General features: G+C 51.0%; 2 protein-coding genes across 5 annotated transcripts; one reads left to right on the top strand and one right to left on the bottom strand.

Moving 5' to 3' along the window:
- Positions 1-6: 6 nt before the first annotated feature.
- On the bottom strand, positions 7-19,113 carry PRSS54 (protease, serine, 54). 4 transcript variants are annotated; one of them, XM_005873504.2, is made up of 8 exons: positions 19,044-19,111; positions 11,507-11,549; positions 7,640-7,862; positions 7,396-7,481; positions 6,739-6,910; positions 2,986-3,244; positions 2,018-2,149; positions 7-584 (listed from the first exon to the last, which is right to left on the bottom strand). In XM_005873504.2, the coding sequence occupies exons 1-8, from the start codon at positions 19,095-19,097 to the stop codon at positions 48-50; spliced, it is 1,506 nt and encodes a 501-aa protein (XP_005873566.2). In that variant the 5' UTR covers positions 19,098-19,111; the 3' UTR covers positions 7-47. The 4 variants fall into 4 exon arrangements, with proteins under 4 accessions (XP_005873566.2, XP_005873565.1, XP_014401026.1 ...); XM_005873503.2 differs by lacking the exon at positions 11,507-11,549 and adding an exon at positions 8,617-8,754 and having other exon boundaries at positions 19,044-19,061; XM_014545540.1 differs by lacking the exon at positions 11,507-11,549 and having other exon boundaries at positions 19,044-19,113.
- On the top strand, positions 18,833-22,751 carry GINS3 (GINS complex subunit 3 (Psf3 homolog)). The gene is made up of 3 exons (XM_005873505.2): positions 18,833-19,238; positions 19,980-20,213; positions 21,926-22,751. The coding sequence occupies exons 1-3, from the start codon at positions 19,053-19,055 to the stop codon at positions 22,154-22,156; spliced, it is 651 nt and encodes a 216-aa protein (XP_005873567.1). The 5' UTR covers positions 18,833-19,052; the 3' UTR covers positions 22,157-22,751.
- Positions 22,752-23,189: the final 438 nt, after the last annotated feature.

Genomic DNA, 23,189 nt, shown 5'->3' with positions numbered 1-23,189 from the left:
CACTCAGCATTCTGAGCCTACTCTCCCGTGGGGGGCGTGGGGGAGGGTTAGCTCCCAGACTGTCTACCGTTCCAAAAGAAAACAAGCGCAGAGGAAAGCAAGAGCGTTTCTTGGGGCTGATGCAACCTGTTCTGACCCGAAATGGACCCCCCCTGCCCGGCCTGCTGGCTGTAATAGTCATAGTACGCGGGCAGAGCCTCCTCCTCCTCCTCCGGGGAGCTGTCCAACTCCCTCACGCCCTTCCCCCGGGGTTCCACGCCCTCGGAAGAGCCGTTCCCCGGCCACGGAGATCTGTCCATGAAGATGGTCACCTTTGCTGGCTCTTGGAGCTGCATCCCCGTGGTGGGTGCCGAGGGGCCCTGGGCAGGGGCCGCGTTCTCCTGGTGGGGGTGGTAGTGGTGGAACACGGACAGGGGGAGAAGGCTGTCCGTCTGCGTCTGGGACGTGATCCAGTCGCCGTAGTCTTCCACCTTGATGTACAGGAAGAGGCCAGGGCACCTCTCGCCCCCCTGCGACAGGACTCCTCGCAGCACCCACAGGTCCAGCCCCTGCAGCTGGCACATGAGCGGGTTTCCTGGGTCCCCCTGTGACAAAGGACAGAAGGCTTCAGGTCTAAAAGAACTTTACATTTTTGTTTTCTTTTTTAAAATATATTTTTGGTTCGCTCCTGGGTTTCGGCACCAAAAATAAAAATAAAATATATCTTTATTGATTTCAGAGAGGAAGGGAGAGGGGAAGAGAGAGATAGAAACCGTAACGATGAGAGAGAATCATGGATCGGCTGCCTCCTGCATGCCCCACACTGGGGATCGAGCCCGCAACCTGGGCATGTACCCTGACCGGGAATCGAACTGTGACCTCCTGGTTCATAGATTGATGCTCAACCACTGAGCCACGCCGGCCGGGCTGAAAGAACTTTTCATTGTTAATACATCCTTGTGCAATTTACGGTTTGCTCCAGAAATGTTCTACACCGGTTCTCGCTGGAAATGGGGCAGATGATAGGGTACTCTCTCCAATCTGGGCAGCCACCGCCACAAATCTCAACATGACGACTCTTCCTTTCATTGTACAAATTTATCTGTCGACTTCTGCACTCTGCCTGTAGCTTCCTGGTTCGCCTTTCATTGTCTTGCCCCTTTTCAGTACTTGGACTGAATCCCTCTTTTGGTTTTTCATGCCTCGAATGTTGACATTCCTTTCCTTTCTGGCCTGGAATGGTCACCTGTCCCCCCTCTCCTCTCTCTTTTGTTTCCATCCCACATTGAAGCTGCTCGCTCCCGCCCAGAGTCCTGCGAGGGCCAGGGTCACGCTGGACTAGGGTCGCCTGGGCAGCTGCCGGTCCCTGCGCGTGCTCCCGGCATTCCCTGCTCCTGTGGGAGTGGTCGTGAGGCCACGGGCATTCTGCCACACTGACCTCTCTCTCACCAGGTGTGTGGGTGGGAGCTTGGCACACTTGGCTAGCAAGGTGACCCTGGCCAGTTACCTAGGTTTGAAAGTGGAATTGCCTGATCGTGTTCCACTGACGGGGGGGGGTCCATTCTGCAGGCGTTTTATTGAGCACTTGCTCTCCGCCAATGCCGGCCCACACAGTCAGTCCCGACAGCCATGAGTCTCAAGTAACAGTCCCTGCCTCGGGGATCCCCATCTCTGGAAGTGACACGATTCCTCTCTGCATTGAGCTTCTGCTCCATCGTGTTCTTTTTTTTTGTTAATCCTCACCCCAGGATATTTTTCTATTGATTTTTTAGAGAGAGTGGAAGGGAGGGAGAAGGGGGAGTGAGAGAAGGAGGGAGAGCAGGAGAGAGAGATGGAGAGACAGAGAGGGAGAGAAACATCGATGTAAAAGAGAGACATCGATTGGCTGCTTCCCACACACGCACTGACCTGGGCTGGGGATCGAACCTGCAACCGAGGTACATACCCTTGACCAGGAATCGAACCCACAACCCCTTCAGTCCGCCAGCCAGTGCTCTAACCACTGAGCACCGGCCAGGGCGAGTCCGCCATGTCTTACCAAGCAGACAGTATCCGTCTCCTGCTCCACGTGGCTGCCACATCCTGTGTTCTGGAACTTGTATAAGGGGCACAGGTCGGTGTCTTGCACGGAGATTTTCCTCAGGATACTCATCGTCATTTGCTCTCCCGTCTGCACCATGCAACAGAGAGCCCGAGAGTTATCAACAAGAAGACAACCCCCGCAGCCACCGCAACTACGACTCACACGTCCAGGTGGGGGTGAGCAGACACCGTGCGGATCAACCCCCTTTCCTCCTAGACATCGGGGCCCGGGGCTGAGATTTTTACTGGAAACTACTTATGCTTTCAACTTGAAGGTGAATATAGGCAGAGAACATATTTACATATATCCTTTTTCAACATCTACAGAGAGTACATTTCCCTGTTTACTTCCCCAGAAAACAAGGATGGCTTAGACAAGAGGACAGTTCACTCTGGTTCGGGGAGCAGTGTCCCTGGCCCCCCTGTAACTCGCGCTGATTTCAGGTTGCCAGCTGCCTATGTACTTGCGATTGTGGTGTATGTAGGACTAGAAGGAAAAAGGACCGAATGTACTAGTAAGAATGGCCAGAGAAAGGGCAAGCACTGGGAACCTTGACTGATTAGCTGTGGGTTCCAGCCCGACTCTAGAACCTCGAGCCACCTGCATTCTTAAGATAAGCCCTAGCCCGACCCACGTGGCTCCGTGGTTGAGTGTCGACCTATGAACCAGCAGGTCACCTTTCAATTTCCGTCGGGGCACATACCAGGGTTGCAGGCTCGATCCCCAGTGTGGGACGTGCAGGAGGCAGCCAATCAATGGTTCTCTCTCATCATGGATGTTTCTCTCTCTCTCTCCCTCTCCCTTCCTCCCTGAAATCAATAAAAGTATTATTTTTTTGTAAAAAAGATAAGCGCTAGAATGGTTCATCCAAGTCCCCCTACTGCCAGCACACTCAGCCTCCGCCAGGAGAAGGAAGGCATAACTGCAAACGTGGGGTTCCAGCCGGCCACCCAGCAGTTGCGCGAGGCCAGCGGCATGTACAGCTTCCGGCCCAGGAAGCAGATGGGCTGCACCAGGCTGGTGAACCGCATGGCCGTGTCTGTCTTCAGGAGGGCTAAGTCATTGGTCATCGTCTTGTTATCAAAGTCCTCGTGGAGGATGATGGTGTTGACCAGGAACTCTTCGTGAGACACCACCGAGGCGTTCATCCTCGCGATGCCCACGACGGCCACGGCGTCCTTCCTGGAGGGAGAGCGAGGGCACCTTGAGAAGCCGAGGCGTCAAGAAGGCTGCGTTCTTCCCCGTTTTCGTTATCTTAATAATGAGCGGGTTTGGCTCAGTGGATAGACATTGGCCTGCGGACTGAAGGGTCCTGGGTTTGATTTCGGTCAAGGGCGCTATATTTTAAAATAAGATTCACATGGACCACAAGGACAGCCTCAACAAATTCCTAAATCACCACACAGGATAACTCAAAATTAAATGGTGCGGAAAATAGAACAAAACACCTTACCACCTGGATATTTTAAAACGCTGTCTTTCACAAAACCCTGGGCCAAACAGAAAAGCAAACCCAAACAGCAGACTAAACAGAAAGTAGCCATATCGGGAACTCCAACACAAAGCAGAAGCTCTCTCGCCGAAGCCGGTTTGGCTCGGTGGATGGAGCGTCGGCCTGCGGACTGGGGGGTCCCGGGTTCGATTCCGGTCAAGGGCATGTGCCTGGGTTGCGGGCACATCCCCAGTGGGAGATGTGCGGGAGGCGGCTGATCGATGTTTCTCTCTCATCGATGTTTCTAGCTCTCTATCTCTCTCCCTTCCTCTCTGTAAAAAATCAATAAAATATATTAAAAAAAAAAAAGCAGAAGCTCTCGAAGGGCTAGTGGCGGTCCCTGTGAATGTCGAACCCCGTCTTCCACTCCCCGGTCACTCATGCTGCAAGATGCCCGCATGTGTGGGGAATGACGTAGGTACCGCTCCACCTACTGCCGCGTTTTGGGCCCTGGGAAAAGGTCGAAAACCATGCAAATGTCCCTCATTAGAGGACTGGGTGATGGTACCTCCGTCATGGGAAACTGTGCAGCTGATGAAAAGAATGTTGCTCTTGCCCGGCTGGCGTGGCTCAGTGGTTGAGCATCGACCTATGAACCTGGAGGTCATGGTTCGTTTCCCGGTCAGGGCACATGCCCAAGTTGCAGGCTCGATCCCCAGTAGGGGGGCTGCAGGAGGCATCCAATCCATGATTCTCTCTCATCATTGATGTTTCTCTCTCTCTCTCCCTCTCCCTTCCTCTCTGAAATCAATAAAAAAATGTTTTTGAAAAAAGACTTCCCAATACTCATGATAGAGTGAAAAAAGCTGAGAGTGAAATACTGAGTATGGTGTGCTACCGGTTGTTGGTTTTTTGGGGGGTGTGTGTGTTATAGACTGAATTGTGTTCCCCAAAATTCATTTGTGAAGCTCCAACCCCAAAAGCAGCTGCATTTGCAGAAAGGGCCTTCAAGGGGGTAATTAAGATTAAATCAGGCCATGAGGGCAGGAGTCTAATCCAAAGGGACTGGTGTCCTTATAAAACAAGGAAGAGACACGGGAGTGTAGACACAGCGGGAAGGCCATGTGAGGACGCCCTGAGGGGGTAGCAGTCCTCGAGCCCACGAGAGAGGCCTCAGGAGACCCAACCCTGCCAGCACCATGATCTCGGACTTCCAGCCTCCAGAACAGTAAGAAATAAACTTCTGTTGTCTGAGCCACCCTGTCTGCGGTCTTTTGTTATGGCCTCCCTAGCAGATGAATGCCGGGGGGAGAAAATTCCCCCTCTGTCGGTAGATAGAGGCTTATAGGACCTGTGGGCATATAGCTATGTATACAGAGAGCCATACATGCATTGGGTATTTAAGGAAGAATCCCCTAGAAACTGGTGACAGAGTTCAAGGGAGGGATACAGTAACTGACATGCCACGGAGGGAAGGGATCCCTTTCCTTGTATATCCTTTGGTTCCTCATGAACATTCTACTTTGCACATGTATTTTCAATGTAAAAAATATAAATCATAAGTAAAAAAAATCAGCAGCTGCACAATATTCCATTGAAAGTTTATACTATAATTTGTTTTGCCAATTATAGTAATTGCTAGAGGCCCGGTGCACAAAATTCATTCACTCGGGGGCGGGGGGTCCCTCAGCCTGGCCTGTGCCCTCTTGCAGTTCCGAGCCCTTGGGGAGCGGGCCTAAGCCAGCAGTCAGACATCCTTAGCACTGCCGCAGAGGCGGGAGAGGTTCCTGCCACCACTGCTGCGCTCGCCAGCCATAAGCTCAGCTTCTGGCTGAGCCACGCTCCCCCTGTGGGAATGCACTGACCACCAGGGGGCAGCTCCTGCATTAAGCGTCTGCCCCCTGGTGGTCAGTGCACATCATAGGGAATGGTTGTTCCACCATTTGGTCAATTTGCATATTAGCCTTTTATTATATAGGATAGTCTCTCCCCATACTCTGTATGTGTATATCTATATATCTATATCTATCTACCTATCTATCTATAAATATATATTTTTTCATTAATTAGAAGACGTAGGCTCTAAACCTTTTGGTACATCAAGCTATAATACCATGATCAAAGCAATGGAAAGGACATTTGTTTTTACTTCTGGTTTCTGAAATAATAAGAATGATTCATTTATTTAAATAGTGAGGTCTTCAAATAAATAGAGATAATTATCAGGCTCCACACTAACAGAAGCCCTTTAAGCAAAAGAGCACGGACCAGCCAGCTGACTGGTAGCTATGACGTGCACTGACCACCAGGGGACAGACGCTCAACACATAGGCATGGGAACATGGAACAGACTGATGAATCTCAGAGGGAAGCGGGGAGGGGGTAGGGCAGGAAGAAATTAACCAAAGATCTATATGCAAACTAGAGGCTCGGTGCAACCCAGGCACTGGTGGGGTTCCTTGGCCTGGCCTGTGGGGATCAGGCCGAACCCAGCTTTCCAACATCCCCTGAGGGGTTCCGGATTGCAAGAGGGCACAGGATTCGTGCACTGGGCCTCTACTATACTATGTAAGAGTAATATACTATGTTCTATTTCTCCATAATAATTGTACGTACGTTATGTCCCAGTGTTTTGTTTATTAACTATCCCATGAACAACTCTGTGTATACAATTTTTTCAGTGGCTGAAATTATTTCCTGAATGTTGATTCCTAGAAGTGAAATCATTGGGTCAAAAAGTAAGATTTTTAAAAACAAAACAAAACAGTTATTCTTTTAATAACATTTGCAGGGTGGTTTTTTTTTCTAGTTTAAAGAATGCACATTAAATGTAAAGAATTTGGAAAACACAGAGACGTTCAAAGAAGCAAACAACAATCAGATCCCTGCGCTCAAATGCTGGCGTGTTTCCTGCACATTGTTAAGGCCCCAGACGAGCTTTAAAACCAGGGCTCCTACCAACGTTAGTGCCTCTGTGTCCCCGTAAAGCGGGCAGAAAGGAACGACCTTCCTGCAGAGGATGAGGGGCACCGTTTCGCGGGGGGGGGGGGGGGGGGGGGGAGGCAGCAGGAGCTCCAAGGCTGGCATCTGGCGACCTGCGGACCCAGGACTCCTGGCAGTGCTGAGCCGGGAACAGGCCTGTCACCCCGACACCAGGAGTCCACCTTCCAGGCCTCCCCCAGCTGAGCGGGGAACAGCTCCCCACCCGCCCAGGGCGCTGTGAGGCGCCAGTCAGGGTACTGGCCTGTGCTGAAAGGCGGACGCGATGCTGAGGATCCAGAACTCACTGAGGATGCTGCCGAAAGCCAGGTGCGCGTGGTGGGAGTTCTGCAGGGACACCACCCACGGGAACTCCTTCTCGCTGACCAGACCCTCCTCGGAAGTCTCTATAACGCTGATTTTCTGGATGCCACAACCTGCAGAGGGAGGTGCGGGGGGCCTCACCGCTGGGGCCAGGGGTGGGCAGGCCTGTGGCCACCACCCCCACACCCGACTGCAGGTCCCCCTCCTGCTGGCCGCCCACTCTGTCTGACTTGCCATGGTCACCATTAACTCTCCCACCCCCGCTGCTTTTTCTAGTTGGTTTCCTTCCCTATGAAAGAGAGGATGGTGCCCACGCAGGGGGGCGTGCTCTGCCTGGCCGCCCCGTGTCCTCCCTCGCTGGTCGCTGTGTCCCTGGGGGCCCTCTCATCCCCACCCCTGCAGAGTGGGGTGCAGGGACTCCCCACCTGGCTGCACACTCCATCCACCTGCCCCCGGCCCCCTCCCGGCCCCCTGGTGACAGGGCCTGGGCACGGGCATTTTTGAAAAGCTCCCATGCCCTGGCCAGTTTGGCTCAGTGGACAGAGCATCGGCCCACGGACGGAAGGGCCCTGTGGAGACGGGGAGAGCGGGCACTCACTGGCAGCAGCGTGGGAGGCGCAGAGCAGCAGCACCAAGAGCATCCCCGCCATCCCCAGGCGCGGCCGCAGCAGACACCATGGGCAGCTGTGGGGACAACAGGGCATTTCCTCTCCTCCCAGAGCAGTGCCTTCCCCCAGCGTCCGAGGCCTGGCCCCGTCCCGTCCCTTCCCTTCCCTTCCCTTCCCTGCCCTTCCCTTCCCTTCCCTTCCCACCGGCACAGCTTCGGGACGTGAGGGACACACCTGTCCTGTCCCTGTGGCCTGGTCCTGGGCAGTCCGGAGGCAGGGACCAGGCGCCGGGCACCGAGACTCTGTTGGGACCCGGGAGACGGCCCGAGCAGAGGGGGCCGCCCCCGCCTGTCGATCCAGCCAGGGTCCCCGCTTCCCAGACAGTCGGGGCTCAGAAAGGTGCTGGTGTTTGGCTCCTGGAATTCAACTCTTGCCTTAACGCTGTCGCTGTAAAATGCTGCCGAAAGTAAAAGGCAGGGGTTCAGTGTGGGTCCACCCTGGTTTTGTCCCTCCTGCTGAACGCGGCTGGGTTCCATGATGCTGGGTTTAACCAGGGACAGTTCCTGCTTTTACGTACGGTAGCCACAGACCTGGTATTTTGCTCCGTTCATTCGCACCATAACCCCGTGATGCAGACACAGGGATTAGCCCCATTTTATAGATTCAGAAACTGACCCTGGGAGACACTGAGGAGCCTGCCCAAGGGCACATGGCTGCCAAGTGGGGAGGCTGGAAGCCAAGCTCCGGTGTGTCTGCATCCCAGGCCCTGCGGCCCAGCTGGGGCAGCTCAGGGGTTGAGCGTCGACCTGTGAACCAGGAGGTCACGGTTTGATTCCTAGTCAGGGCACCTGCCTGCGTTGGATTCAGAAACTGACCCTGGGAGACACTGAGGAGCCTGCCCAAGGGCACATGGCTGCCAAGTGGGGAGGCTGGAAGCCAAGCTCCGGTGTGTCTGCATCCCAGGCCCTGCGGCCCAGCTGGGGCAGCTCAGGGGTTGAGCGTCGACCTGTGAACCAGGAGGTCACGGTTTGATTCCTAATCAGGGCACCTGCCTGCGTTTCAGGCTCAATCCCTGGTGTGGGGCATTCAGGAGGCAGCCGATCAATGATTCTCTCTCATCATTGATGTTTCTCTCTCTCCCTTTCTCTCTGACATCAATAAAAATAGATTTAAGCCCCAGGCGATGCGTCCTGGCCATCCGCCCGCCTTACCTCCTCCCCTTGCCTCAAATGATGCACAAGAGCCCGAGGAAGCCATGGGCGCCGTTCTCAGTCACCATGTCCCACTCCCGACACCGGGTGTCCCTCGTCGTCCGATTGTTCTCAGAGCTCTTCTGTGAACTGCTCCCGCTGAAGGAGAAATGAGCTCGCTCGACCTGACGCAGCGAGAGCCCGACACAGGGATCCCCTTCTACCACCTCGGGAAGAATGTTCCATTGTGGCCTCACGGTTACCATGGCGCCAGCGGGCAGACGTCTGGACATGGGGACTTAGGAGGAGCCAGGATGAAAAGCCGGCCTGTTTCCTAAGCTTGGCAGGGCTCTTCTGGAAGCCTGGCTGTCCCTCTTGTCAGATCACAGAGTCCTGTCCGGTCGCGGGCCTGGTCTGTCCACCTCCTCAGCACCCGACTGCGTCTGCCTGTGTTTGTCAGACTGGGCGGAGGCAGCCCGCGGCTGGGGTGGGTTTGGTTTTTCCAGTCCCCGTCAGCATCCTCATACTCCCAGCGTGGCTTCTGGGAGGCTCAAACCTTTTTTATATATAAAGGGAATTTTTCTGTCCCTCTTGTCAGATCACAGAGTCCTGTCCGGTCGAGGCTCAGGTCTGTCCACCTCCTCAGCACCCGACTGTGTCTGCCTGTGTTTGTCAGACTGGGCGGAGGCAGCCCTTGGCTGGGGTGGGTTTAGTTTTTCCAGTCCCCATCAGCATCCTCATACTCCCAGCCTGGCTTCCTGGGAGGCCATGGATCAGCTGCCACCTGCATGGCACACGGGAGATGGAGCCCACAACCCGGGCATGTGCCCTGATCGGGAATGGAACCACGACCTCCTGGTTTGTAGGTCGACGCTCAACCACTGAGCCTCGCCGGCTGGGCCTCAACCCAGTTGTCTTCAGCGGCTCCAAACCAAGCCTCCCAAAGGCTCTGTCAAATCGTGGGGCCCGGTGGGAGCTGCACACAGGGTACACACAGTCTGCATGAGAAAGGAAAGTTGGCTGCCTCCCGAGGAGGACAGAAGAGTCCAAGGCAGGCATGAACTCTGAAGATGTCTAAGGCAGGAGGGCCCTGGGAGGCCTGGCTTTTATCTTCAAATGTTGGACCTAGAGAGACCTCCCAGCTCGGGTGAGGGTCTCCGATGCAGCATTAATCACAGTAGCCAAGAGGTAGAAGCAGTTCAAGTGTCCACCCCAAGATGAATGGAATTAAAAAAAAAAAAAGTGGTGCAGACATACAATGGAATATTATTTGACCTTCAAAACTGAGGAAAGCTTGTCACGTGCTACAACATCCTCACACTTCCATTGTCCGGGAGAGTCCAGCCAGCCCTAGCTGGTTTGGCTCGGTGGCTAGAGCGTCGGCCTGCAGAATGAAGGGTCCCCAGTTTGATTCCAGACTAGGGCACATGCCCGGGTTGTGGACTCAATCCCCAGTGTGGGGCTTGCAGGAGGCAGCCGATCAGTGGTTCTCTCTCATCATTGATGTCTCTCTCTCTTCTCCCTTCCTCTCTGAAATCAAGAAAATTAAAAAAAAAAAAAAAAAAAAAAAAAAAAAAGTCCAGCCGGTGAAAACTTGGATTTCATCCCAGCCCAAATGCCACCCTGGCATTTGTGTGCGACAATCATTTCTGCCGGTAGGTGGCGATCTTGCTGCGACAATCTACATGCACGGTTTCTCCAAGGTTAGCCAGCTGGGGGCACTCAAAAAAAATAAATGATAACGTAAAAAAGGGCTTCTACGCTGAAGACTCCTCGGCAGAGAATTTGCAAACAGCAAGAGCAAAAAATGCTCAAACGCAAACGTGTCTTCCCTGGCTTCTGATCACTGTTTTTAGAAAGAACTGGGTCTAGAAAAAACCCCTGCCCGCCCTCGTTAACGTACTGAAAATGTTAAAACTTAAATTACAGCGTCGGGGTTTTCTCTCTTCTTCGTTGGTGTCAGCTGGCTTCTTCATTGGCCTCATTTCCCAAGGCGGCTCGGCACCTGGACTGTCTTTCAACGAACTCTCAAAGCAGAGGCTGCCCAGCCTGCCGGGCCCCCCAGGAAAGTGTCTGTCTGCGGGGTCACCGCCCTGGGTGACAGCCTCAGACCATGATTCCTGCGTCCCTGAAACTTGGGGTTCCAGCTGCTCTTCGGTTTCTCTTGCAGCATCTTACGGACGGGCGGGCCGTGTACCCAGGAGACTGGGAAGGGTCCTCGTTAGCCTGAGGGCCTGTTTCTGCCCGGAGCTCAAAGGTAAGATTTTATTTGATAGAAACTCTCTGTACACTGTCAAAACAAGCAAAACACCCGCAAAAGCCACTATTTCACAAAGGCCCAGGGATATCAAGTGGCTGCGAATTACACTTCAACTCTCTCTTTTTCTTAAAAATGTGGTTTTTTAAAAATTGATTTTAGAGAGAGAGGAAGGGAGGGGAGAGAAACTTCGATGTGGGAGACACTGGTCAGCTGCTTCCTGCACGCCCCCTACTGGGAATCGGCCTGCAACCTGGGCATGTGCCCTGACCCCGAATGGAACTGACAGCCTTTTCACGCTCAACCAACTGAGCCACACGGGCCAGGACTCAATCACATTTTAGAGGTTGGAGAAGAAGATTAAAATGAATGTTTTCTTTCTTTCTTGATGTTGCAAGCTAGCCGAGTCCAAGAAAAACAAGTGTAATATATTTTTCATCTGCAGGTGGCAATGTTTCTACTATCAGCGTTATCTTTATTACAGGGAGATCATTAGACATAATCTTTTCACAAAACATTTTTTAAATTTTTTGCTTTGGATCATTTCAAGCATTAGCCCATTAGCCCCTTCCTCTCCAGCTGGGTAATTTTGAAAAACAAATAAAACCCAGACCATAAAAAAATTACAATAGATAAATAAAGTTATGATACCACCTGTAAAACACCTCCAAGGAATTCTAGAAGCATCCATGGGGCCCTAAAAAAATAAATAAATGGGAAACTAAGAAACAAATAAAAAACAGCTTTCTGATTCTGAAGATGAAAGGCATTGAACGCCATATCCTAGAACACAGCGTGGTAAAACCTGTCTATCAAATGATGTACGAGTGTGTACGTTATGTAGGCAGAGGGTGGGAAGGTGAAATAAACAGTGATACCTTGTGTCTGAAGAAGAGCTTTTAATTATTTTAAAAGCAATGATGAGGTGACAGAGATGACAAACTACGAAACGAGAGACAATATGACATGCACATAACCTCGGGGTTAAAAAGGGAGAAGACCAAGTTAGACGTTTTCGCAGAGTAATTGGACATATGAAGGGAATCCGAGTAAACAAAGGGAATGGAAAACTACCGACTTGTGAGCACACAGCAGTGGCATCTGCTGGCTCTAAAATTAGGAATAGAGACACGACATTGTCGGAGCAACACCAACACATCGCAAAGGCTCAGCCCACCAGCGCCCTTCAGAAGGGCTTTCACCCCTAAACGATCGCAAGGCGCACACGGCCATTGCCAGGTGGGCGCCCGGTGGCTGCTGACTTCCCCAAACCTCGCTGCTCACTGAGTCCAGGGCCATTTCTCTACAGAGGGCCGCCCTTGAACCACCGCTCAAACGAAAACCAAGGACAGAGAACCCGGCCGGCATGGCTCCGTGGTTGAGTGTTGACCTAAGAACCAGGAGGTGTCACCAGTTCGATTCCTGGTCAGGGCACATGCCCTGGTTTCTGGCTCAATCCCCAGTAAGGGGCGTGCAGGAGGCAGCCGATAAATGATTCTCTGTCATCATTGATGCTTCTCTCTCTCTCTCCCTTCCTCTCTCTGAAATCAATAAAGATATTAAAATAAATAAAAAATATTTATTAAAAACAAAAGTTAAAAGAACCCAGTAACGCTGGTGGGATATTGATCATCGTAAGCCCTGCAAACAGGCAGCCGGGTCTATTTCTAACAGTCCCTCAGCCATTCGCCGTGAGGATGAGGATCAGAATCAGAATGGGCGGAGGGCGTTCCGGTCCCTGCTGGGAGCGTGGGCCTTCGCTGCCTTCAGCACCCCTGTGACTCAACATGTTAATACATAAGAACCCCTACATGGCTGGGCTCTGAAATCAATAAAGATATTAAAATAAATAAAAAAATATTTATTTTAAAAAAGCAGAAGTTAAAAGAACCCAGTAACACTGGTGGGATATTGATCACCGTGAGCCCGGCAAACAGGCAGCCGGGTCTATTTCTAACCGTTCCTCAGCCCTTCGCTGTGAGGATGAGGATCAGAATGGGCGGAGGGCGTTCCGGTCCCTGTCGGGAGCGTGGGCTTTCGCTGCCTTCAGCGCCCCTGCGACTCAGCATGTTAATACATAAGAACTCCTACGTGGCTGGGGCTGAGGGTTGACTTGCAGTGTTAAATTATGTGCAATGATATTTCAGAAGAGAGAAACTTCCCCTGGGACTGAGCCATGTGGCGCAAAGCGAAGTCACAGGGCTGTCTATACAGCCAGCTGCAGAATGTAGGCAAATGGGGGTGCCCCTGTCAGTTCGTGGGGTGCAGGGACACCCCTCCCACCCGGAACTTGTACGTTAGGAGATGCAGGTGGCCTTGTCACAGAGCTGCCTGCTGCTGCCGCGTGCCCAGGATTCACCCCCCTCCCAATAAAAGTCCTGCTTTGCCCCATTAAAAGGCGCCATCGGATCCTTACGGGACATAAAGGGATGGTTATAAGGGCTCACCTTTGCTTTCACTACCAAAATATATGTTTATGTAAACTTCACATTTATTTCCTTTTTTAATCCTCACCTGAGGATACGTTTTTATTTTATTGCTTTTAGAAAGGAGGGGGAAAGGAGAGAGAGAAACATCAATGTGAGATAAATATTGATCGGTTGCCTCCCATACACACCCTGACTGGGAATCAAACCTGTGACCTTGTGGTGCCCAGAATGACGCTCCAACCAACCGAGCCACAGCGGCCAGGGCTGAGCTGTCAGTGTCATCGCCTCATGTGACTACTCCCTCCACTGGGCACCAGGACGCAGCCCCTAACAGGCAGGGGAACCTCACTGACAACTCTTCTCCCCCCACCAGTCTCCTCAAACCAATGAGTTCACTCGTCACTCCATCGCCCTTGGACTGAGAAATGGCCCTCAGATCACGGGTTGAATTATGTAATAAATGATCAGGAAAAGGTGAACACACTGGGATGGGCAGAAAGGGTATTATTTATTTATTTATTTTTTTATGCAGCTGGGAACACAGAAAAAGGAATGCTGGGTTAAACCAGAACCTCCTCCCCCCACCAGTCTCCTCAAACCAATGAGTTCACTCGCCACTCCATCGCCCTTGGACTGAGACGATGGCCCTCAGATCACAGATTAAATTATGTAATAAATGATCAGGAAAAGGTGAATACACAGGGATGGGCAGAAAGGGTATTATTATTATTATTTTTTATGCAGCTGGGAACACAGAAAAAGGAACAGTGGGTTAAACCAGAACCTCTAGCAAAATGACGGGGTAGCTGCTGCTTTGCCAACCTGGGAGGGTCACGCACACACAGACACAGAACGTCCCTGGCTACATAAGGTGGGTTTACCAAGCTGCTGCCACTGCCAGGGACCGTGGGCAGGATCTAAACTCGGCGCTACCCACACACAGGTCGCATCTGCCCGTCACTGTGTTTTGATCTCGTTGCAGGCGTCTTGGATCAGTGCTCGAGAAATAGCTCAACCAAAAAACAGCTAAAGTATGGAACGATGAACTCCAGTGGTTTAGGTCCATTAACCTTACATAAGATTCCAAACATCATACTCTCATTTCCAAATACAAAAACAAACAAACAAAAAAAACTGCCTGGTAACATGGCTCAGTGGTTAGAGCATCTTCCTGGGCACTGGAGAGTCTTGGGTTCGATTCCAGACGAGGGCACGTACCAGGGTTGCAGGTCTGATCCCCACCCCAGGTCGGGGTGCATTGGGGTACGTGTGGGAGGCAACAATCGATATGCTTCTCACATCGATGTTTCTCTCTCTCCTCCTCCTCCCTCCCTTCTACTCTCAAAAAAAATGGGAAAAATATACTCACTCCAAAAACAACATTAAAAAACTTTAATGATTTGAACCAATAGGAGAATTTTGCAGGAAAACGTTGAAGAATCATATAATTTATCAAAGTACATTTAGAAACTTGAATTGGGAGGGGGGAGTGTAGCCAAGCTTAGATGATCATGAATGAAGACAGTTATTTAACAAACATTCATTGAGTCTCTGCTATGTGACAGGTTTTGTTTGAGATGCTGAACAGTCACATATGAATAACGATGAGGAGAAGGAAACGTACAAAGCCCTTCTACGGACCAGGCCCTGAGTAAGTGCTCTAGGTATGTGGGCTCATTTGATCCACCCACCACAACCCTGTGAGCTACTATTATTTCCTCCACTTTACAAATGCAGAGACGAAGCTTCTGGCAGGTAATCAGGCTTGGTCAACATGGCCAGTGGTTGAGCACTGACCTATGAACCAGGAGGTCACAGTTCGATTCCCGGTCAGGGCACATGCCTGGGTTGCGGGCTTGATCCCCAGTGTGGGGCGTGCAGGAGGCAGCCGATCAATGACTCTCTCTCATCATGGATGTTTCTATCTCTCTCTCCCTCGTCCTTCTTCTCTGAAATCAATAAAAAAAATTTTTTTTTAAATAAAGAAAAAGTGAGCCTGGGGTGTTGAAGAATCAACATGGAGTCATGGGCAAGACTAGGTGGGAGCTACTGCAAAAAAACAGGCAAGAGATCATGGTGGCCTGGGCCAGAGTGACGAGAACCGGTCCATTTCTGGAGAAGTCATGACGGTAGAGCCAACATTTGCTGATGGTCCGGTTATAGAGTGTAGGGCAAGCATATCAAACTCAAAGGCTAGCACAGGCCAAACGAACGAGGCATGTGGCCCGTGGGCCCGAGTTTGACATGCTTGGTGTAAGGGGAGAGGGTCAAAGAAAATCCTAAAACTTGTGGCCAGGCGAGCAACTGGAAGGATGGAGTCCAATACGTTTCTTTTTCACTTTCTTAGGTCCTCGCCCACAAACCCCACTGGGATTTCTGTCACTGTGCACAGCCTCCTCACTCGGTGGAAGAAATTTAGAAAGCACTGGTATTCTAAAGAGCACATTTAAAGCTGCTTGGGGTTTTGCTTGTCTGAAATCTGCATGTGCCACACCCTCCTGTGACCTGGCAACCTTGAAACGATGATGGTGGGAAATTTACTCTTTTTTTCAGGGATCCATTAAGACGCCTTTCAGAAGACGGAAACTCCGTATATTGTAACTATACTGGATACACTCTGAATATTTTAAGCATGCTGAGATTCTGTTTAGTGTAATTCTGGCGTGTAGACTGGTTGGCTGGATGCTAAGGAACACATACTTTCTTAGAGAAAAGCAGCATTCCTGGCTTGTAATTTAGGGCATAAACAAACGCATGCTTGATCAACTATGTGCGCTTTTGTCAATACTCCCTCGTCCTTCTTATTTTTTTAATATATATTTTATTGACTTTTTATAGAGAGGAAGGGAGAGGGATAGAGGGTTAGAAACATCGATGAGAGAGAAACATCGATCAGCTGCCTCCTGCACGCCCCCTACTGGGGATGTGCCCGCAACCAAGTTACATGCCCTCGACCCGAATTGAACCCGGGACCTTTTAGTCCACGGCCCGATGCTCTATCCACTGAGCCAAACCGGTCAGGGCTCAATGCAATTATTCAGAGGTAGGGAGCGTCCGGCCCTCGGACCATATAAGGCCGACGAAATCACTTGGTCTGGCCCTGCCAAGGCATTAGGGGTGAGTTAATTAAATGTTTGACCAAATATAGCAGGCTAATTCTTAAGTTGATAATTTTGTATGGCCTGCAAATGATGTTATAAATATCCAAATGGCCCTGGGCAGAAAAAAAGGTTCCCCACCCCTGATTAAGTCATCAGCTCAAACTTTCACATGAATTTCACTTCTTCTGATTTCACTTATTAGTTCAAAAAGAGGACAGATTAAATAGAGTAAAACTATACGAGCAGTGACTACTAGCTTCATGGTGAGCCGGCATTCAATGAGAACAAGGCACTCTGATTTTATCTGAAACACGGGCCTGTTCCTTTCGTATTAAAATAACTGTGGTATTTGAGTTTAGAGCCAATAGTCTGGTCTCAGGACAAAAATATGCCTTTCTTTGGCATTGACAGATCATTAAGCATCCATCTTAACCGTTTCAACACAGAAAACAGCTTTCTCTCTTGTCCGTAAACAGCCTGCATTGCCTTCAATTAGGCAAATTAATTTAGATTTCTATCCCTAACGGTATCCAGTACCATATACTCATTTCATCAGAGAAATGATCAGTTCTGACTGTGAATTGCTTACTTTGGCATTGGAGAGTGCAGCAAAGTGAACATTTAAAATATGATAAGGGAGCCCTGGCTGGTGTGGCTCCGGGGGCTGGAGCGTCGTCCTGTACACCCGAAGGTGGCAGAGGTTCGATTCCCAGTCAGGGCACACGCCTGGGTTGTGTGTTCAGTCCCTGGTCAGGGCATGTAGGGAGGCAACTGATTGATGTCTCTCTCTCTCTCAAAATCAATAAACATATCCTCGGGTGAGGATAAGGAATTAATTTAAATATGATCAAAGAAGAAACTCTCACGTAGCTACCTCTAAACAGATGCCTCCTGACTTCCAGGCTGCTTTCTCCACTGGGCTGCCGACCTGCCTGTCTAGCGGCTCCTGGACTCCACGAATGCCAAACGGAACGCATCCTCCGCCTCGCTCGGCCCCTATTCCTGTGCTCCGTACGCATCTATTAATAACACCCTCACCCACCTGGTCCACCAGGTTAAGCACGTGAATCACCCTGGACCCCTCTCTCTCCTCCGCTTCCTACATCCAATCCGCTGCCAGGTGCTGCCCACGGAACAGCTTCGAAATTATCTTCCCTGCATCTCCTCTCTCCCCTCTCCACTCTGCCAGACTTCCCTTCCTAAAGCTCAGACTTACGCTACTACTTGTCTAAAAGCTTTACACGTTTCCTCCCATTTCCTATGGAACAGCCCAGACGCCTTAGAATCATAGCACCCAAGGCTTCCATACTTTGGCTCTGGCTTCCCCACTACCCCTTGTTGTGATGATACGCAGGCCCTCATTTATGGAGGTGACCGAGTGGTCATTCCTGGAAGCTTGATTGCTCATCGTTGCCCGGAGGAGACCATGGCTCAGAACCCTTAGAGTGGTTTCTCGGGGAGGGAGTGGACGAGGCAGAGAAGGCATAGGACGGCACGGTTTAATAATGGCGGTGGACTCTGGGCGGTAAAGGTGGTCTCTAATTGTCCAGTACGTGACCTTGGGACCTTGATTTAGGGCAAGGGAACCAGTGTGAGACTTGGATAAAGGAAGTGGTTGGGGCTATGGGCTTTGGGTCGGTGGGTGTGAACATAAAAGGCGTATTCGCAGGCAAGGTGCTTGTTACTCTACGAATTAGCTCATCCGGGGAGGGACAGTCCATCCTTAGGGCCCCACGGCTCTGAGATGTCAGAGTATACAAAACAGAAAAAAAATGTAAAGACATGAATACACATCTCCCTTCCCAGGAACCCTTTGCCCACAGTTCTGGTAGCCCCAGAAAAATGCCCCTTCGTAGGAAAAAAGTTCAGTAGTGCATCGCTCAGCACGCTGCCACCACCCACAGCCCTGACGAGCTGCACCCCATGGCCCCTTCCCCGCCCCCACCAGACCAGGGATGGTCCCCAGCCTACAGGCTGGCAAACTATGGCCCCTGTGGTCGGCCTCACAACGAGGAGCTGAGCCAACCCGGTTTCGTCCTTTTAAGGGTTTGCATTAAGAGCCACACAAGGAGGCTGCCCGTTTCTTTCACGCAGCCAGATCCACAGAGATGCACAGTGACAAACCGGTCGGTAGGTCTGCTCGGGCCAGGCCTGGGATGGGGGGCTCAAGGCCGCCTTTCTTTAAGCCCCCACACGTGTAAGGTGTTTTTCATTTCATATACGCACTTACAGGACCACATAAACGCAACCTAGTGCAACTGCATCCTGCAGCTTTAATAGGCATTCCCAGCTTCTGCTAAAGATGGGCTACACTCGGCGAGAAAACTTCCAGGGGACCCTCTCCCAGCGCCCCCGCCCCGCCCCGCCCCGCTCCCCGGACTAGACCTTATCGATTGCTCCTGCCTGGCCCGCCCCGCCCCGCCCCGCACTAGACCTTATCGATTGCTCCTGCCTAGGCCGGCCCGCCCGATCAACTGCTCCTGCCTGGCCCGCCCCGAACGCGGGAGAAGAGTGCGCGGGAAGACAGTTTCGACCCGGCTCGGCGGCCGTAGCGACCCATTCAACCCCCACAATCCCGACCGGCCTCCGCTTCCTCCTGCTTTTGCACCCCTGACTCCCTGAAGTCTCCCGAATCACACAAGAGGAAACAAAGCAGCTCACGCCGCCGCCATGTCCGAGGCTTATTTCCGGGTGGAGTCGGGTGCGCTGGGCCATGAGGAGAACTTTCTTTCCTTGGACGACATCTTGATGTCCCACGAGAAGCTCCCGGTGCGCACAGAAATTCCCATTCCACGCCTCGGCGCTTTCTTCCCGGAGCGGAGCGGAGGGGCCGACACGGACAACACCATCCCTCAGGTAAGCCCCCTGGCTCGGCCCTGCGCGGAAAGACTACAATTCCCAGTGGGCCTTGCGACCGTGGGGCTGCGCATCTCTGGGCGCGCTGTCCTCTGGGATTTGTAGTTTTAGGGGCAGACGCGGGTGTACCCTCCAAGCCGTCAATCCGCGGATCGCGGTGCACTGCGGTGGTCTCCTCACCTAGCTGGGGCCACTTGTATGGAAACTAAATTTATCCCAGGTCGTCAGGCTCCCTCCAACACGGATTTCATTTTTGAAATTACAAATTCAGCAGTGTTTTCCCCCCTCCCTCTCTCCCTTACCCTCAACATGCCTTAGGATTGGCTCCTATGGAAAACAACAGCGTTGGGTTCTGTAAGAGCGTGTAATGCGGCTGGGACCCACAAATTGCTAGATTCATCCCTGCATCATGATGATGGTATCAGCAACCATTGACAGGGCTTTGGTGCCAACATGCATGGGGTGGGGAGAGTGTACTTTCCCACTTATTAGCTCTTTAATTCTTCAACAACCTTGTAACTAGGCATTGTCACATACAAGGAAACTGAAGCCCAGAGAAGTTTGGTAGCTTGGCCAGGGTCCCGCTGTAGGTGGTGAGCTGGGATTCGCACCTGGGGCTATATGACTTCACATACAATGTGTCCCAAAGAGAACAGGCAATATTGCTCATGCAGTGCGAATTTTCCTTTTTGCCACACACACATTGACTTTTTCATTGTTCTTCAATCCTGTCTGATGCAGGGCTCAAAGCTGGAACTCCCCTTGTGGCTGGCAAAAGGACTTTTTGACAACAAGCGGCGGATCCTCTCTGTGGACCTTCCCAAGATCTACCGAGAGGGTTGGAGGACTGTGTTCAGCGCAGATGCCAACGTGGTGGACCTCCACAAAATGGGGCCCCATTTCTACGGGTTTGGCTCCCAGCTCCTGCATTTTGACAGCCCAGAGAATACAGACATTTCCCAGTCTCTCCTCCAGGCAAGTAATTCATGTGGAAACCTATGGCACCGCACATGCCTCAGGAGCCAGCTTTGGCTGCCACCAGACATCACTCTTACCCAGGGAAACTTATGACATATACAATTAGTGTGTTATTATTCTAGGCCAGCCAACAGTTAGACTGCATTTGCCAACTACACACACATACACACACACACACACACACACACACACACACTTAAATAGGACTTGTCTACTGTTACTCATTTTTGCTTGCTAAGAGTTGGGAGCAGCAGAAAGTCCTAGAAAGAAGAGGTGATGGTTGATTGCAGGCATCAGGCACTTAAATACACAGTCACAGCCCAGCCCAGGACCAGTCTGAAGGTTCCTGTTGGAAATACAGCTGGTATTTGGTTATTTGTTCCCTTTCCTTGATTTGAGGTTAAGACCTGGCTTTGCTACGTACGTGACCTGGTCAAGCTACTTGACCTCTTTAGGCATCAATTCTTCACCTGTAAAAGGAGATAATAATAGTGTCAAAACTATAGAATCATAGTGAGCGTATGTGGAGCCATTTAATATATGGTAACTAATATCATTGTCCATGGACAAAACAGTGTTATGTATATAACATCCTTTATGCTGGAATAACCTTACTTTAAATTTCGTAATGACTTTTCATTCTGTTAAAACTAGAAGAACCCATCCTTTCTACCTGTTGTTTTACTTCCTCATTTCTAACTTAATAAGAACACAGTTGTCACCTGGGCTGTGCTGACACCCTACATCGGGCGTCAGGGTTATTTGGCCTGACATTTACCAGTGCTGTTTCTAACGTGATAGTTAAAAAAGAAAACAAAAAACCATTGCCATCCACTCAGAAAAAGAAGTCAATGCACAGACGATAGACAGTTTGAGCTTATGAAACTCTTCTAAGCAGACATCACTTGTCTTATAACGTTGCCAGGACATGTTCTTGAATGGGAACGCTACCCTTCTTAAGTGAGTTACATGTTGTCTTTCTCCGTCTCTGCTTTGAGGTGCTGTAGACTGGAGTTGCTCACAGAGAAGGTGAGATTGCCGGGAGACAGTCGTAGAACGGAAGTGGGGCTTGTGGCTTGGGCTCAGAGCCCGGAACTGACACTGGTAGAGCTATGTGACTCCATCTCTCTCTCTCTCTCGCTGAAAATAGAAACGGCATTCAATTAAATCAGGGGCCTTTTCTGGTTGAAACCTGTCTGCATGTGACCACAGTACATTATCACGGCCTTTGTTACTATAACAATAATGGGGAACGCTTTTCGAGGAGCTTACTCTTGCTAGCCACTTGCTAGATGCTCTGTGGGTATTACTTCATTGGATTTCCACAACAATCCATTTCACAGGCAAGGATATCGAGGTTTGGCAGTGTGAAATAACTTACTCAGACCTCCTTCTGACTGAGTCCTGAGACCAGATTTTCCCCTTTTGTGCCATTTAAATGTTTGAGGATAAAACTGGATCTGGCCTGGCCAGCATGGCTCAGTGGTTGAGCACCCACCTATGAACCAGTAGGTCACGGTTCGATTCCCAGTCAGGGCACATGCCCGGGTTGTGGGCTCGATCCCAATGCGGGGCGTGCAGGAGGCAGCCAGTCGATGATTCTCTCTCATCATTGATGTCTCTCTCTCTCTCTCTCCCTCTCTCAAATCAATAAAAATATACATATATTTAAAAAGCGGCCCTGGTTTCTCTTGCTCCCTCTCCTTCAGACATTTATTGGACGTTTTCGCCGCATCATGGACTCCTCCCAGAATGCGTACAATGAAGACACTTCGGCACTGGTCGCCCGGCTGGACGAGATGGAGAGGGGCTTATTCCAAATGGGGCAGAGGGGCCTGAACGACTTCCAGTGTTGGGAGAAGGGGCAGGCTTCTCAGATCACAGCGTCCAACCTGGTTCAGAACTACAAGAAGAGAAAGTTCACCGACACGGAAAACTGAAGGCCACGGACACAGCATCGCCCCTCGTAGACTCGACCCTGTGTGGCCTTGCGAAGAGCCTGGTCGGCCCCGGAAAGGGCCAGCCTTGACGTGGCTTGTTCCCTGCAGCTGTCTCGGGAGCGGTGTCATCCGGTTGGAATAGGACGTGCTGGAGGATGTCCCTGGCCCCGGAAGTCTTCCAGGACTGTCCCACCCTGCCGACCCCAGCCCAGGCCTCCCTCGCCCAAGAAGCCACAGCTGAGGAGCCATCAAAGTCCTTTATCCATAAAGATCGGAAGACATAGGTTGCAGTAGAGTTGGAACTGGAGTTCCTGGTGCCTGGGAGGGACTTGACGGCCTGAGATGTCCTCTTTCCCTCGCTCAGAGCCGTCTGAGTCTGTTCACGGAATGTTCTCTCGCGCGGAATTGCTTCATCTTCCTGGTTGTATAAAGGGCAGCGCCCCCAGGATACTGGACGTGTAAATATCTCTTGTCCCCTGCCTGTGGGGAGTTACCCCAATTTCCAAAAACAGCCGTGAAGAAGAAGGAAGGATGCCCAGCCACTAATGTAGCTCAGGGGTTGAGCATTGACCTATGGACCAGGAGATCACAGTTCAATTCCTGGTCAGGACACATGCCCGGGTTTCAGGCTCAGTCCCCAGTAGGGGGCAGCGTGCAGGAGGCAGATAATCAATGATTCTCATCATTGATCTTTCCCTCCATCTCCCTCTCTGAAATCAATAAAAATATTTTTTTTAAAAAAAAAGAATAAGGAAGGAAAAGGGAAAGGCAGGCGAACTGAAATCAATAAAAATATATTTTTTAAAAAAAAGAATAAGAAAAGGAAAGGCAGGCGATTGGCATGGATTTTACTAAAGAGGAGACGGTGCTACCTCCTCTGTGACCAGGAATTCACGGAATTCTGCAGCCGACCTAGAGGGGAAGTGTTACACTGAGCTTGTTTTTGCCTCTGAGATCTTCACAGCATCTCAGTGCTGTCAGTGGTCCAGTTGCAACGTAGTTATCAACCAGTGCGAACCAGCCCTTATTTGGT

This window comes from Myotis brandtii, unplaced genomic scaffold (genome assembly GCF_000412655.1).
Source record: "Myotis brandtii unplaced genomic scaffold, ASM41265v1 scaffold411, whole genome shotgun sequence".
In the NCBI taxonomy this organism is placed as follows: Eukaryota; Metazoa; Chordata; class Mammalia; order Chiroptera; family Vespertilionidae; genus Myotis; species Myotis brandtii.
The sequence above is the reverse complement of the archived record's forward strand: the minus strand, read 5'-3'. Positions and strand labels throughout refer to the sequence as shown.